The sequence below is a fragment of the Vitis riparia genome, chromosome 13 (genome assembly GCF_004353265.1).
Source record: "Vitis riparia cultivar Riparia Gloire de Montpellier isolate 1030 chromosome 13, EGFV_Vit.rip_1.0, whole genome shotgun sequence".
Lineage (NCBI taxonomy): Eukaryota > Viridiplantae > Streptophyta > Magnoliopsida > Vitales > Vitaceae > Vitis > Vitis riparia.
Window position 1 is genome coordinate 3,160,893 of NC_048443.1, and position 16,215 is coordinate 3,177,107.

Genomic DNA, 16,215 nt, shown 5'->3' on the forward strand with positions numbered 1-16,215 from the left:
TAAGTAATATAGAGAAGTGAAAAAGTACCTCATATTATGCATTTAATCTTGGTTCCTTTTTTGCCATCAAAGAAATAAATAATAGGTAGTTGCTTTGTCAACAATAAAAGTCGAGTATATTGCAGTTATTAGTAGAGTCACTCAAATAGTATGGTTTTGTCGAATGCCTTCTAACTTAAAGCATTTTATGATAATAAATCATTAATTGCATTAACCAAAAATCAAGTTTTTCAAATACATTAACACCAAGTTTTACTACATTGGTCACTCGGTGAAAAAAATAATGAAATCATACTAGAATTTTGTTCTTGTGAAATCAAGTTGCACACATGCATTTTACAAAGTCAATTTGGAAACATTATTCAAATTGAAGAAATTGATGAATATGATAAATTTTGAGTTACTTGGTTTAATCAAGGTAACATAGGAATCTTAATTAAACCAATACTATAATTTCTTACTATATTAATTTTTTTACTTTTATCTCTAGCCTTTATTTTTCTTTTCTTTTTTATAAGTTCTATCTATCACCTCGGATTATTTGAACGGCTAGTTATCCGTAGTCAACGAGGTTACTGTAAAGGCCATTGCGAGTGGATGTATTGGAAAAGGTTTGCTTATTTTATGACATGAATCTTACCCATTCAAACCAGTCTTAGCTGCAATCCAATTTTTAAAAAATGAGTCTCAATCAAAGCACCCATGTGCTGATGCTCCTCAGGTTTTAAAATCACTTAATGGTAAATGTTTCTTGATCAAATCGCCCACTTTCTGATGCTCTCTGCACCGGTTGACGGGTTCAAGAGCATCAAATTCAATGCACTAAGAGCAGAAGAATACCAGTGGGCATGCCCATGTGACATAAGCACAAGTTTTCCAAGTGGGAAGGTCTTCACGCTGCAGACCCATCTCTCTTGGCTGTTGCTCATTGCGATTTCCTAAGCTCCTGATTCCATTTTCTCTGTTTCTCATCTTCTCCAACGAAAAAAAATGTTTGTGGGTGAGGTATTTCTGTCTTCCCTCTTTGAGGTGGTGCTGGACAAGCTGGTGGCTACCCCGCTGTTGGAGTATGCGCGCCTGCAGAAAGTTGAGTCGACACTGGAAGACTGGAGGAAGACTTTGTTGCATCTCCAAGCAGTGATGAATGATGCAGAGCAGAAGCAGGTCAATGATACAGCAGTGAGGATGTGGCTGGATGATCTCAAAGCTTTGGCTTACGACATTGAAGACGTTCTGGATGAGTTTGATACCGAAGCTAGTAGGCGAAGTTTGGTAGAAGGATCAGCTCAAACCAGCGCCAGTAAGGTACGGAAGCTCATCCCAACTTTTCGTTTTAGTGGTGTGAGATTGAATGACAAGATTGGTAAAAAGATGAAGAGAATCACTCAGGAGTTAGATGCTGTCGTAAAAAGAAAATCTGATCTTCATCTAACAGAGGGAGTTGGGGGAGTTTCAACTGAGTTGACTACTTGTTTGGTAGATGAGCTTGAGGTTTATGGTAGGGATGCTGATAAGGAGAAGATCATGGAGTTGTTGCTATCAGATGAAGTACATGATGCTGGTCGTAAAGTTAGGGTCATTCCGATTGTTGGTATGGGCGGGGTTGGTAAAACAACCCTAGCTCAAATAATCTATAACGACAAGAGGGTGGATGACAATTTCGATATCAGAGTCTGGGTGTGCGTATCTGATCAATTTGATTTGGTTGGAATAACAAGAGCAATTTTAGAATCGGTCTCTGGACATTCATCTGATTCTAAAAACTTGCCATTGCTACAAGATAGGTTACAGAAAGAACTGAATGGAAAAAGGTTTTTCCTAGTTTTGGATGATATGTGGAACCAGGAACCTATCCGCTGGAGTAGCTTAGAAAAGGCCCTCAGAGCTGGAGCACAAGGCAGTGTGGTAATGGTAACAACTCGCCATGAAGATGTTGCATCAATTATGCGCACGACTCCTTCTCATCATCTTAGTGAACTGTCCGATGAACATTGTTGGTCAGTCTTTGCAGATCTTGCCTTTGAAAACATAACTCCAGATGCCCGCCAAAACTTGGAACCTATTGGTAGGCAAATATTCAAGAAATGCAAAGGATTGCCTCTGGCAGCAAAGACACTCGGAGGTCTACTGCGCTCTAAACACGACGAGAATGCTTGGAAGAATATGTTGAACAGCGAAATATGGGATTTACCAGCGGAACAAAGTAGCATTCTTCCAGTTCTACACTTGAGCTACCATTATCTCCCCTCAACACTGAAACAATGTTTTGCATATTGCTCCATTTTTCCTAAGGATCATGAATTTCTAAAGGAGGGGTTAATTTTGTTATGGGTGGCACAAGGATTGGTGGGTGGCTTGAAAGCGGGGGAGACAATGGAAGAGGTGGGTGAAGCTTGTTTTCACAATCTATTATCAAGGTCCTTCTTTCAACAATCTGCTCGTAATAAGTCATTGTTTGTAATGCATGACTTGATTCATGATTTAGCACAATTTATATCTGAAAAAGATTGTTTCAGATTGGAAGTTGGAAAACAAAACCATATTTCAAAGAGGGCTCGACATTTATCATACATCCGTGAGGAATTTGATGTGTCCAAGAAATTTGATCCCCTTTATGAAACTAATAACTTGCGGACCTTCTTGCCACTAGACATGCCTCTTGATGTTTCGACCTGCTACTTGGCTGAAAAAGTCCTACATAATCTATTGCCAACATTACGATGTTTGCGGGTTCTATCATTGTCTCATTATAATATCAGTCATTTGCCCGATTCATTTGGAAATTTAAAGCATTTGCGCTATTTGAACCTTTCTTATACTGGCATAAAAAAATTACCTAAATCAATTGGTAAACTTTTGAATTTGCAATCACTGATATTGTCAAATTGTGGTTCACTTATTGAGTTGCCACCAGAAATTGGAGAACTCGTCAACCTGCGTCATTTTCTTATTTCTAGAACTAGCATAGAAGGGCTGCCAACTGGAATCAATAGACTAAAAGATCTTCGAAGATTGAGTACTTTTGTTGTTGTGAAGCATGGTGGGGCAAGAATTAGTGAGTTGCGAGATCTTTCATGGCTTGGTGGAGCACTCTCTATTTTAAACTTGCAGAATATTGTGAATGCTACCGATGCTTTAGAGGCAAATTTGAAGGACAAGAAAGATATTGAAAAGCTGGTGTTTTCCTGGGATCCTAGCGCCATTGTTGGGGATTCAGACAATCAAACAAGAGTGCTAGAATGGCTTCAGCCTCATAACAAGTTGAAAGGGCTCACCATTGGATACTACTGTGGTGAGAAATTTCCAAACTGGTTAGGGGATTCTTCATTCATGAACTTAGTTTCCTTAGAAATTAAAAACTGTAAAAGTTGCTCGTCCTTGCCATCCCTTGGGCAGTTGAAGTCTCTCAAGTGCCTCCGTATTGTGAAGATGGATGGAGTGCGAAAAGTTGGTATGGAGTTCTGCAGGAATGGTTCTGGTTCTTCATTTAAGCCATTTGGTTCTCTTGTGACTCTAGTATTTCAAGAGATGTTGGAGTGGGAGGAATGGGATTGTTCTGGAGTTGAGTTCCCTTGTCTCAAGGAGCTTGATATCATAGAATGTCCAAAGCTGAAAGGGGATATACCTAAGCACCTTCCTCATTTAAGAAAACTTGAGATTACTAAATGTGGGCAGCTTCCATCAATTGATCAACTGTGGTTAAACAAATTCGACTTTGTGATGCCTTGTAAAGTACCAATGGAATTGCAACACCTCCATTCTCTTGTAGAATTATGCCTTGTTGATTGTCCATACTTAATTGAATTGCCACCTGTTCTACACAAGCTGATCTCTCTAAAACTCTTGGTTATCAAGAAATGTCCAAGTCTTTCATCAGTTTTGGGGATGGGGCTGCCATCCATGCTTGAAATCCTTAAAATAAAAAAATGTGAGAGGCTGGAGTCCCTACCGGAGGGAATGATGCAAAACAATAACCGTCTTCGAGGTTTGATTATGAAAGGTTGTAGTTCTCTGAGGTCCTTCCCAAGAGTCTCTTCATTGGAATATCTTCAAATCAGAAATTGTGGGAAAGTAGAGTTATCCCTGCCTCAGGAGATCATGATGCACAACAGCTATCCTTCCCTTACATCACTTGATATAAAAAATAGTTGTGATTCTCTCACGCACTTTCCGTTGGGCTCCTTCACAAAGCTTGAGGATATTCTGTTCAGAAAGTACGCAAATCTGGAGGCCTTTTACATTCCAGATGGACTTCACCATGTGGATCTCACATCTCTCCAGAACATTAGCATCTGGGATTGCCCTAATCTGGTGTCTTTTCCACAAGGAGGATTGCCAGCTCCTAACCTCAGAGTGCTTTGGATTGGCAATTGCAAGAAGCTTAAATCACTGCCCCAACAAATGCACACCCTTATCACATCCCTTCAAGATTTGAGAATAGTTTATTGTCCAGAAATTGATTCGTTTCCACAAGGGGGTTTGCCAACTAGTTTATCTCTACTTTGCATCTTAGGTTGCTACAAACTCATGCAGCGCTGGATGGAATGGGGCTTACAAACACTTCCCTCTCTTAGAAAATTGGAAATTGAAGATAGCGATGAAGGAAAGTTGGAGTCATTTCCGGAGAAGTGGCTGCTGCCCTCCACTCTTTCCTTTGTTGGAATTTATGGTTTTCCAAATCTGAAATCCCTTGATAATATGGGGCTTCACGACCTCAACTCTCTTGAAACCCTGGAGATTCAAGGCTGTACAATGCTCAAGTCCTTTCCAAAACAGGGGCTGCCCTCCTCCCTCTCATGTCTTAAAATTATTAACTGCCCTCTGCTAAAGAAGCGGTGCCAAAGGGATAAAGGGAAAGAATGGCCCAAGATTTTTCACATCCCCAGCATTGTGTTGGAAGAAGATGAGTCATCTAAGGAAGTAATCTTGTCATGAGGCCCTTGCATCCATGCTCTTGCTTTTCTTTGCAATTGTTGATTGGGATTCAGGTACATCTTGCCTTCACCATTTACCAATTCCATGCCAGTCTCCAAGTTCTATAACTGCTTCAGATTGAACTGCCTTATGGTGTTAAAATATGCTCTTTTTTTCTTTTCTTTTTTTTAAAATAATTCTTTGCAATGAAGATTGACTTTTTAAGACATCAATTCTACTAATCAAGTGGAGGTAAGGTAGATATTCCTAGTAGATATTTTAGGTTGTAATATAATACAAAATATAACTTTGCATTTTCCTTTTTCTTGTAAAAGAAATTTTGTTATCAGTTAGTTTCTGAAAACAAACAAAAAAAAAAAAAAGAGAAAAAAAGGAAAAAATGGTTATAGATGTGATTTTCAAAATTTTAATTTTAAAAGCAAAAGTGCAACCAAATACATCCTTAATTTTTTTTTTCTTTTAAATTTGGTATTATTTCTATTGAATGAGAAACATTGTATTTGACTTCATGAATTTCAGAATGTCTTTTGGGGTTAGTTTTCAATTAACAATTGTGGTATGGTAGGAATATATGCTATTTCTCACCATTTTTCTTTCCTCTTCATTGGCACATCTAATTTTCATCAATGCTATTGAAGTGAATGTTGTTGCATATTTGGAGTCTCGTTTGATAGTGTTTCTAGTATAAAAAGCGTTTGTGAAGAAAAAATAGAAGTTTGACAAAATTTTGAGAGCACTTGTAGTGCTTCCTAGAGAAGCATTTGATAAGCAAGTCCTACAAAAACACTTCTGGATAGAACACTTCTACTAAAAGTACTTCAAGTAGAAGCACTGTTAAACACACTATTAATAATATATGTATAGATAAAATTACTTCAATTTGAGGAAAAGAAAATATAGAAGAAAAAATATGAAAAAGAAAACAACAAGAAAAATTTATAAAAATTTTCTATTCTTTAAAAGGGTCCATCGAAAAGATGATGGGAAGAAAACTAAATTGTTAAATAATCGCTTATCTCAAACTTTTTTAACATTTCTAGGAAAAATAGAGAGGAAATTTTTTAGCTTTTTCCCTTGTCTTTTCCTTAATATATATATATATTACATTTTTCTATGATATTCAAACATAAGAAAATTATTTTCGTTATCATTTTTCTTTTTTTCTTTAGCATTGTCCAAGAATCAAAGTGTAACAATTTTCTTTATCATTCTATATATTGGAAGTATCCTTTGCTGAAAAAGTTGTGCCAAAGGAATAAAGGGCAACGACCCAAGATTTCTCACATCCCGAGCATTTTGTTTGAAGAAGAGTAGATTTATCTAGATGAGTCATCTTATGACGAGGTCATCTTATCATGAGGCCCTTGCATCCAACCTCTTAGCTTTTCTCTGCACTCATGGTTGCCTAATTATTCATTCAGGTACTTTCTCCTTTCATTTTTGCTGCAATAAGTATACAACAATTTTGTGTTTCATTCTCATTTATCAATTCCATGTCATTGTAACAAGGCTATATTTTAGGATTTTTTTTTTCCAAGTATATAATATTAGCATTTTTCTACACTATGTGGTCCTTCATAGTTATATTTGTGTAACTACCAAACATTTCAATTAAGAAATAATGAAGCAGTAACACAAACAGTAGCAAGAAAGTGTTATGTTCATTTAAGGTTTCATCTCCTAAAAATTTGTTAGTTTTGTTCAATGTGGCTCCAGCCCATCCCTTGTCTGGTATTGTAGTTGCGGACAACCACTGTTATTTTGTAATATCCTCTGATATACCTCTGTGTATACTAATCCATACTCATGCACAAAGATAACCATTTTCCAATTTGATTCCCTATATATGTATATATATATATATATATATAATACACCTATTTTTACTTGTGAAATTTGGACATACTCTCCTCTTAGAAAGATATTTAATTTGGTACATTAGTCCTCTTCCTTGACTTCAGTTCTACTTTGAGGAAATTTTGTATATTAGAATATCAATCTTGTTGATGCATCTCATTAGTTGGGTACTTGGGATGATTAAGTTTTGTAGCTAGGCATCAAGTTTCCTGAATATGGCTTTGAATCAAAATTTAGTAATGCTAGGATTTTGCCCCATTTATAGTTTATATGCTCATTTTGAGGCCAACTTAGATAATGCATGGATATTCCTATATAACTGTGGAGGTAATGTATCCCAAAATTATAATTGTTTACTTCATTTGCATTTGCATGTCTTTGTGGAATCACAAAGGCATGGAATTTAGTGACTTATATTTTGTTTCTATTTTTATTTTTATTTTTTGGAGTTGCCAATGGGTTTTGAACATGTAACTGCAGTTGTGGATATGCTTCTTTCTAGGTTATTTTGGAGTTGATGTGGAATCACAAAGACATGGAACTATATGGATGCTACAGGCATTGGATAGACTTCTCACTTCTTCTCTATCTTGCATGGCACTCAGGCATGCTCTTTTGCACAGGAAGAGCTTAGGCATGGTGGAAGAACTCTCTCTTGTTAGTGGGTTCATTAACTGTCTAATAATGGTAAGAAATAAACATGTTCCATGCATCATATCTCATATCTTTCTGAAATTATCTGCAGGTGGAAGTTGGATGAACATTTTTTTTTCTGTCAACTTGAGAACATTCTGCAGACAGATTTCTGCTACCTTCCTAAGTTCTGTTGTTGCTATAAAACCGTGTAAGTAGCTTCTACTTTTGGTAACTTCACATGAGACTAAGTTTAATGAATGTATTGAAAAATATTTTGGGTTACAACCCTATCACTGCATTAATAACATCTCAATCAAATCAAATCTAAAGGGCCAAGAACCACACTTACTAGATAGTTTGTGAATCACATGTTGATGTTTGTCTTAATAGCTTAATTTTTTCATATATTAAAAACCTGTCTACTATATTTCTCAAAAATGTCTTGACAGAGTTAGAAGTTATATTTAGAAATAGGAGCATAGGAGAAGCAAGAGGAATATAGAAAGAACCAAAGTCAAGATTATGGTCATGTAGGAGGAGGAGCAGCCCTTGTTGGCTCCAAATAAAACAATAATGATAATACTGAAAATACAAAGTTTTATCGGAATTATAAAATAATATGATTTTCTACTTTAATTGATCTATGTTGCTGGAGTTTTATGCCCTACTTTGTGCTGCAGGGGACCAAAACATTCTTCCTGTCACTTGAAGAAGCCCAAACAGAGTTACCCTGATAAGGTAGGGAAATTGCAGTTTTGAATGGGTTGCCAACTCTTTTATGCAACATAAAATCCTCTCCTTTCTGACTCTGCTATACCTTTTTAAGTTGTTAATATGCCTTTTGTGTGGATGCATATTTACAGGACGTGGATGAGTGGAAATCTTGGTCCTCAAAAGTGTTGCAGATCACAAACACTTAGAACTAATCAAGTGTGAAGGAAAGCAGAAGAAGCTATATTCCTATGTGTGAAGAGGTTAGCATGGCAGGACACCAGTTCATATGTCAACTGAAGTGGCTAATGTCATTGCCAGTATGGCATGCTACCTCATGTGTCTTCCCTCTGCAGTTGTTGGAAGTTGATGCAGATTTCTCATCTTATGAACAAGCTTTCTCTTCTGTTAACACCGCAACTATTTGCATGTCCGGTTCGTTAGTTTCTCTCCTGCTGAAACTCATGCGATCTGTGAGTCTCTCACATCCTTTCCATTTGGCTTTTTCACAAATCTGAGGGATCTTTCCATCATGATTTGTTCAAATCTAGAGTCCCTTTCCATTCCAAGTGGACCTCACCACGTGGATCTCACATCCCTGAAGAACAGCTCCATCTTTCATTTCCCTAATCTGGGTGTCTTTCCCACAAGGAGGACTGTCAACTCCCAACCTCGAAAGGCTTTGGATCATTAAATGCCAGAAGCTTAAGTCACTGTCCCCACAGATGTGCAGCCTCCTTAAATCCCTTGAAGATTTGTCAAATGTTATGTCCAGAAATTGATTCATTTCCAGAAGGGGGTTTTGCCAACTAGCCTATCTCAACTTCAAATCTCAGGTTGCAGCAAACTTATGGAGGGTCGGATGAGGTGGGACTTGCAGACACTTCCTTTTCTTAGACAAATAGAAATAGGAGTAGATAAAGAAGAAAAGCTGGAGTCCTTTCCAGAGAAGTGGCTGCTCCCTCCCACTCTTACCACTTTTACCATCTGGGGAGGTGAAAATCTGAAATCCCTGGATAATAAAGGGCTTCAACACCTCACTTCTCTTGAAACTCTGGAGCTTAGGTTCTGCTATAAGCTTAAGCACTTCCCAAAACAGGGACTGCCCTCCTCCTTCTCTTGTCTTAAAATTAGTGAATGTCCTCTGCTAAAGAAGCGGTGCCAAAGGGAACGGCCCAAGATTTCTCACATCTCACGTATAGTGTTTGAAGAATTTGATGAGTAAGGTGGTTTCAGGCCATTGGATGTCATCTTATGATAACCTTGCATTGAAGCTCTTGCTTTTATCTGCACTCACTGCTGGCCACTTATTCATTCAGGTACTTTTCTGCTTATATTTTTTATGCAATCAATACACACCAATTTTGTGTTTATCAATGCTCTAGAATTGAATTTTAATCCGACCATAGAAAATAATTGTCTACAATTAAAATTAAGATTGATTTTTAAAATTGACACCTTGAAAATTTTCATGAAGATATTTTATGTTTGGCTCTAATACATGACAATTGCTAACTGCTTGAGGATCAAATTCTATGCTATTTAGGTTTCATTTTAATGCACTTCTATATACTATTTCTAAAAGTAAAAAAAAAAAAAAAAAATCAACTGTATTTTTAATTTTTTATACAGCAATTTCAACAGGTAAAGTGATTATACAAAAAGAATGAAAAAAAACTCTTTGGGTGATTTTTTTTTTTTTTTTTTATGGTTTTTGTGATTTGTAATTATTTTTCCATTTTCACAGATTTGGAAAAAGGGTTTGAGACATGTGGGTGTTAATTTCACATTCTAATTAGAAATTGAAACATTTTTTACATTTTATTTTTTAAAAAATTTTGTCATCAAAATTTTAAAATTAAAAAACAAAAGTAAAAACAAGCTACCAGACATGATTTTCAAAATTGTTTTCAATTTTTTTTTTTTTTTTAAAAAACAAAAATTGAATGGTGGAATCAAACATACTTTAAATATGTTATTTGTTATTAAGAAACATGATATGCATATTGAACGTAAATTCTGTAAGTTTAAGCTTTTAGGAAAATCGGTAGTTCAACGTTTTTCATGACTTTTATTTTCCTATTTAATTGAGAACCACGGTATTTGACATTATAAATTTATGACTAAATCTTTTTATGTTAATTTTCAAAGAGGGACTGTGGTTGTATTAGAGCATATGTATTTATTTGGATGGGCTTAAGAAGAAGTGCTTAGGAATGGTTCTGCATATTGGATTTCCTCACCAGTCTTATTGAAGAGGTTCTTGAACCTTCTGAATTAATATATTGCTGTTTGTTTTGTGGAAGGTGCAGTGAAACAGAGGGAACAAATGGAAAATTCTGTTTGGAAAAGTTTATGTACTCAATTCATCCATCACAAATATTACAATTCTGACTCTTTGGTATATTCAGATGTAATGGAGGGTTCAACAAAATGTGTTCATAGCTGCAGGGGTCCTGTTTTCGGATAAGTACTACCGGTGTCTTTTACCACTGAAAGAAATCTGATGTTGCACCAACAGTGATGCTAGATATCAGTTGGGACTGTGTTTCTTGGCAAGAAAATATGTCTTTTAGTATCATAATGATTTGGTTTTGCTTGGTCAATATGCATGCTGCAATGGGGCTACAACAGAGGCATGAACCATGTGGATGCTACAGGCATTGGATGGACTTCTCACTTCTCCTCCCTCTGTCCTGCATGGCACTCAAGTATGCTCTTTGGCATGGTAGAAGAGCTCTCTTCTTGTTAGTGGGTTCATTTACGGACTTGTATAACTGTAAGAAATAAACATATCCCATATCTTTCTGAAATTACGGTGGAAGCTGGATGAACATTTTTTTTGGGTTATTGTCACTGCATCTGTGATGTGTAATGACAGAAGTGCCCCTCTTCTTTTTCATTCTTACATTGGGAGCAAGAGTGATATTTTGATTGTTCAAGGGTTATCAAGTAATCAAACAAGTAAGCTCAAGCTTTGAGAGTGCAGAAGCCAACTGCGTCTCATTTGGGCTTTTGCTGTTTGGGTTTTCTTCATGAATTATTTGCATGTCCACTATCTGAAGGATGCTTATCAATATCTGCTCTGTTCATATGGCATCTTCTTCTGTGGTTGTTTTCTAAAAGCAGCTTTCGAAAATAAAATAAAATAGAGAATGATTTTCGGTCAACCAGCTACTTTTAAAAACAAAAGAAAATATATATATAAAAAAAAGATTTTAAGAAAAATCATAAAATGCAATACTTTTCTTTTCTTTCTTTGTTATTTTTGCATCACCACCCAATATTGAAAAATCTTTAAATATTATCTATCTAAGTTATACACATGTTTTAACTTCCCGTTAATTCCTTCATTAAGTACATAAATTCTAAATAAGTAACTATGCATACATAAAATTTAGTAATTTATAAAAATAGTTTGAAAATTTAAAACTAAATCAATCTAATAAAATTTGGAAAGTGATAAATCAAAACTCATCAAAAATGATTTTACTAATTTCTTCTTTATATATATATATATATATATATATATATTTCTAATAATGTTATATTTGAAAATTAATCTTCACTCGCCAAAAGTTAATGTTGAGATTGGTTTTCAAATATCATATCGTTGAAATTTTGAATATACGATACTTTAGAATTTCTTATAACACTTTTTTTCCTCTCTTTTTTATTTTTATTTTTACAAGTTTTATCATTCCCTAATCTTGCAAGTTATTTATCATTAGAGGTGGTAAAGTTTGATATGATTAGTTAATACGACTCCAATCTAACATGTTTTTCGGAAGTTTTGGTTGAGTATAATTGGATTTGAGTCAAATTCATATCAACATGCATGTATAACCAGTTTAATAAATAAGAGTTCTCTCCTTTTTTTCTTTTACATTTTTATAAGTTCTATCATTTCTTGATCTTGCAAGTTATTTGAATTACAAATTATCAATAAGGATAATAAAGTTTAGTACAATTCACCAATACACTTTTTGCGGGTTTGACTTGAATATAATCAAGTTTAAGTTAAATTCGTGTTGACTTGTATAATCCATTTAAATAGATAATTCTCTCTCTTTTACTTTTTTATAAGTTCTATCATTTATTGATCTTGAAAATTATTTGAATGGCTAGTTATTATCAAGGGTGACAAAGTTTGATAAAACTTGCCAACATAATTCAAACCTAACATGTTTTTTTGTGAGTTTGAGTTGTGTAGAATCAGGTTTGGGCAAATTCGTGTTGACCAATAAAGAAATAGTTTTTTGGTCAACAAAACATAAATTTAATCTGAATTAACCCATTTAATAATCTTGTTAATTAATTTAATTATAACTTTAAATTATTTAACTCATTTTAAAATAAATAAGTCTATCTAAAAATATTTAATTGAGACATTAATTTTATAAACTTATATAAGATGTAACATAACTTAATTATTAAATAGAAAGGTAACTTAATTATTAAATAGTAAGATCTAATTATTAAATATGTTATATGTGTTGTAAAACAAGGACAAATACAATGCAAATCAAAGTAGTAGAGATGAAATATATCTTACTTCGATATATAATAGGGAAGAAGAAATTAGAGAAGAGGGTTGAGAAAGTTGAGAGAATGAAAAATAGAAAGAATGAGAGAAAGTAATAAATTTCTTTCTTGCTTAAGGATACATATTACAGGGATGGGAAACCCTTTTATAGGCTTTCCAAATGGCTTCCATTAATATTCTCATTAATGAATATTAATGGAACTCATAAATAACATTAATGGCTTCCATTAATGAGTATTAATGGAAGTCATAAATAACACTTAATTAACATTTATTATAATTAATGTGGTGACATTCATTACTTCAGTTATAACACTCCCCCTTGAATGTCCACAACATTGAAGAATATGCCTCATTAAAACCTTACTAGTAAAAAACTCTATGGGAAAAACCTAGCGAAGGAAAAAGAGTGCAATATTCTTATAATTCTTTAAGTCGCTCTTGATATGTTCGGACTATCTCGTTAAAAACCTTGTCAATAAAACCCAATCGGACAAAACTTGGACGAAGGAAAAAATGAGTACAGTACACTAACACCATTTTACAAGCATACTCCCCCTCATGTCGATATCCTTGAGTTGACGCATTCCAATCCTATGTATTAACTTCTTGAATATTGAGGTTGACAACGATTTTGTGAATAAATCTGCTAGATTATCACTCAAGCGTATTTGTTGCACATCAATTTCACCATTTGTCTGGAGTTCATGTGTATAAAAGAATTTTGGTGAAATGTGTTTAGTTATATCTCTTTAATATAACCCCTTGTTATTTGTGCAATGCATGTAACATTATCTTCAAATAATATTGCCGGGTCACCTTTGATAGAGGAGAGTCCACATGATTCCCGAATATGCTGGATCATAGATCTTAGTCATATACATTCATGACTTGCTTCATAAATTGCCAATATTTCTGAATGATTTGATGATGTGGCCACCATTATTTGTTTGACAGATCTCCATGAAATAGCAATACCATTGCAATTAAACACATGCCTTGTTTGTGACCTACCTTTATGTGGATCTGAAAGATATCCTGCATTTGCATATCCAAACAATTGTTGCTTTGATTCTCTTGAGTAAAATAAACCCATATCAGTAGTTCCGCGAAGATAACACAATATATGTTTGATACTATTCCAATGACTTTGAGTTGGAGCGGAACTGTATCTTGCTAATAAATTGACAAAAAAAGCAATGTTTGGACGTGTACAATTGGCAAGATACATAAGTGCACTAATAGCACTAAGATATCGTACTTCAGGACCAAGTAACTCTTCATCTTTTTCACAAGGACGAAATGGGTCATTTTTCACATCAAGTTATTGAACAACCATTGGAGAACTTAAAGGATGCGCTTTATCCATATAAAAACGCTTCAAAACTTTCTTAATGTATGTTGATTGATGTACTAAAACTCCATTTGGAAAATGCTTGATCTGCAGATCGAGACAAAATTTTGTTTTTCCAAGATCTTTCATCTCAAATTCCTTTTTCATGTAATTTGTTGTTCTTGTGAGCTCTTCAGGAGTTCCAACAAGATTTAAGTCATCAACATACACTACAATAATTGCAAATCCGATTTTTGATTTCTTAATGAAAATGCATGGGCATATAGGGTTATTCACATACTCTTCTTTTAGCAAGTATTCGCTAAGGCGATTATACCACATGCGTCCAGATTGCTTTAATCCATACAAGGATTGTTGTAACTTGATTGAGTACATGCTACGAGGCATTGTACTATTTGCTTCAAGCAATTTAAATCCTTCAAGGATTTTCATGTATATATCATTATCCATGGATCCGTATAAATATGATGTAATAACATCCATGAGACGCATATCCAGTCCTTCTAAGACTGCTAAACTAATTAATAAACGATATGTGATTGCGTCCATGACGGGAGAATATGTTTCCTCACAGTCAATACCAGGTCTCTGCGAGAAACCTTGTGCTACTAATTGCGCTTTATATCTTATGATCTCATTATTCTCATTATGCTTTCGTACAAATACCCATTTGTACCTAACAGACTTTACATCTTCAGGTGTTTGGACTATAGGTCCAAAAACTTCTCTTTTTGTTAATGAGTTTAACTTTGCTTGTATAGCTTCTTTCCATTTTGGCCAATCATTTCTATGTCGACATTCTTCCACATTTCGTGGTTCGGGATCTTCATCATTTCTTATGATATCAAAGGCCACTTGGAAAGCAAAAATATTGTTAATAACAATATTATTTCGATCCCATTTTTCTCCCGTGTGTACATAACTTACTGATATCTCACAATTTTCAGGTACTTGTGCCTCTTCAGTGACTTCTTGTTCAATATGTGCCTCTTCAGGGGCTTTTTGCATTATTTGTACCTCTTCTAGGGTTATAGATTTATCAATTTTAAACTGATCAGTCATTTTGATGGCCTCTTCTAGAGTGCTAAGTTTTTCTTGGGTTCTCCTCTTCCAGAGAGTTACATCATTTGAGCCGACATGTCTACCACGCTTTAGGCGTATCTTAAATTCATTTGTTAACTGTCTTACAGGGACATCAATCCGTGCTGGAGTATTTGCAGTTGGGATATGTGACTTTGTCACTTTCTTTGTATCAATGAATGCATCTGGTAATTGATTTGCAAGATTTTGCAAATGAATGATCTTTTGAACTTCTAGTTCACATTGATTTGTACGAGGATCAAGATGTGTCATAGTAGATGTCTTCCAACTAATTTCTCGTCGTTCTTCAGGAATCGACTTTTCTCCCCATAATGACGGGAAAACACTCATTAAAATGACAATCCGCAAAGCGGGCTGTAAAAACATCGTTTGTCAAAGGTTCAAGATATCTTATGATAGATAGAGAATCAAAACCTACATAAATCCCAAGTCTTTGTTGGGGACCCATTTTAGTGCATTGTGTAGGTGTAATTGGTACATATACTGCACAACCAAAGATTCGCTAAGTGAGAGATATTTGGTTGTTTTCCAAGCACAAGTTGTGAAGGGGAGTATTCATGGTAAGTTGTAGGTCGAATACGGATTGAAAATGCAACATGCATAATAGCATGTCCCTAGGCAGAAGTAGGTAATTTGGTTTTCATTAGTAATGGTCGAGCTATTAATTGGAGATGTTTGATGAAGGATTTTGCTAAACCATTTAGGTATGAGTATGAGTAACAGGATGTTCAATATTTATCCCTACTGACATGCAATAGTCAATGAATGTTTGAGAAGTAAATTTGCCAGCATTATCAAGACGTATTGTCTTAATTGGATAATCTGGAAATTGTGCTCGTAATATGATTATTTGTGCAAGGAGTCTAGCAAAGGCAACGTTACGTGTAGAAAAGAGACAAATATGTGACCACCTAGTAGAAGCATCTATTAAGATCATAAAATAACGGAATGGTCCACATGGTGGATGGATAGGTCCACATATGTCCCCATGTATTCTTTCTAAAAAAACTGGTGACTCGTATATGACTTTAGTAAAAGATGGTATGACTATCAATTACCTTGTGAGCAAGTAGCA

The 16,215-nt window shown here is 34.9% G+C and overlaps 1 protein-coding gene across 5 annotated transcripts; it reads left to right on the forward strand.

The window, feature by feature from the left end:
- Positions 1–772: 772 nt before the first annotated feature.
- On the forward strand, positions 773–11,175 carry LOC117927631 (putative disease resistance protein At3g14460). Of its 5 annotated transcripts, none has more exons than XM_034847252.1 (7): positions 773–4,988; positions 6,160–6,356; positions 7,273–7,449; positions 7,538–7,636; positions 8,109–8,166; positions 8,292–9,458; positions 10,446–11,175. In XM_034847252.1, exon 1 carries the CDS (start codon positions 991–993, stop codon positions 4,933–4,935), a length of 3,945 nt encoding a protein of 1,314 aa, XP_034703143.1. In that variant the 5' UTR covers positions 773–990; the 3' UTR covers positions 4,936–4,988; positions 6,160–6,356; positions 7,273–7,449; positions 7,538–7,636; positions 8,109–8,166; positions 8,292–9,458; positions 10,446–11,175. The 5 variants fall into 5 exon arrangements, with proteins under 5 accessions (XP_034703143.1, XP_034703144.1, XP_034703142.1 ...); XM_034847253.1 differs by having other exon boundaries at positions 7,295–7,449; XM_034847251.1 differs by having other exon boundaries at positions 6,160–7,453.
- The last annotated feature ends 5,040 nt before the right edge of the window (positions 11,176–16,215 follow it).

What these genes read in the sequence shown, in the direction of transcription:
- LOC117927631 (XM_034847251.1), top strand. Translation starts at nt 991, where the DNA reads ATGTTTGTGGGTGAGGTATTTCTGTCTTCCCTCTTTGAGGTGGTGCTG.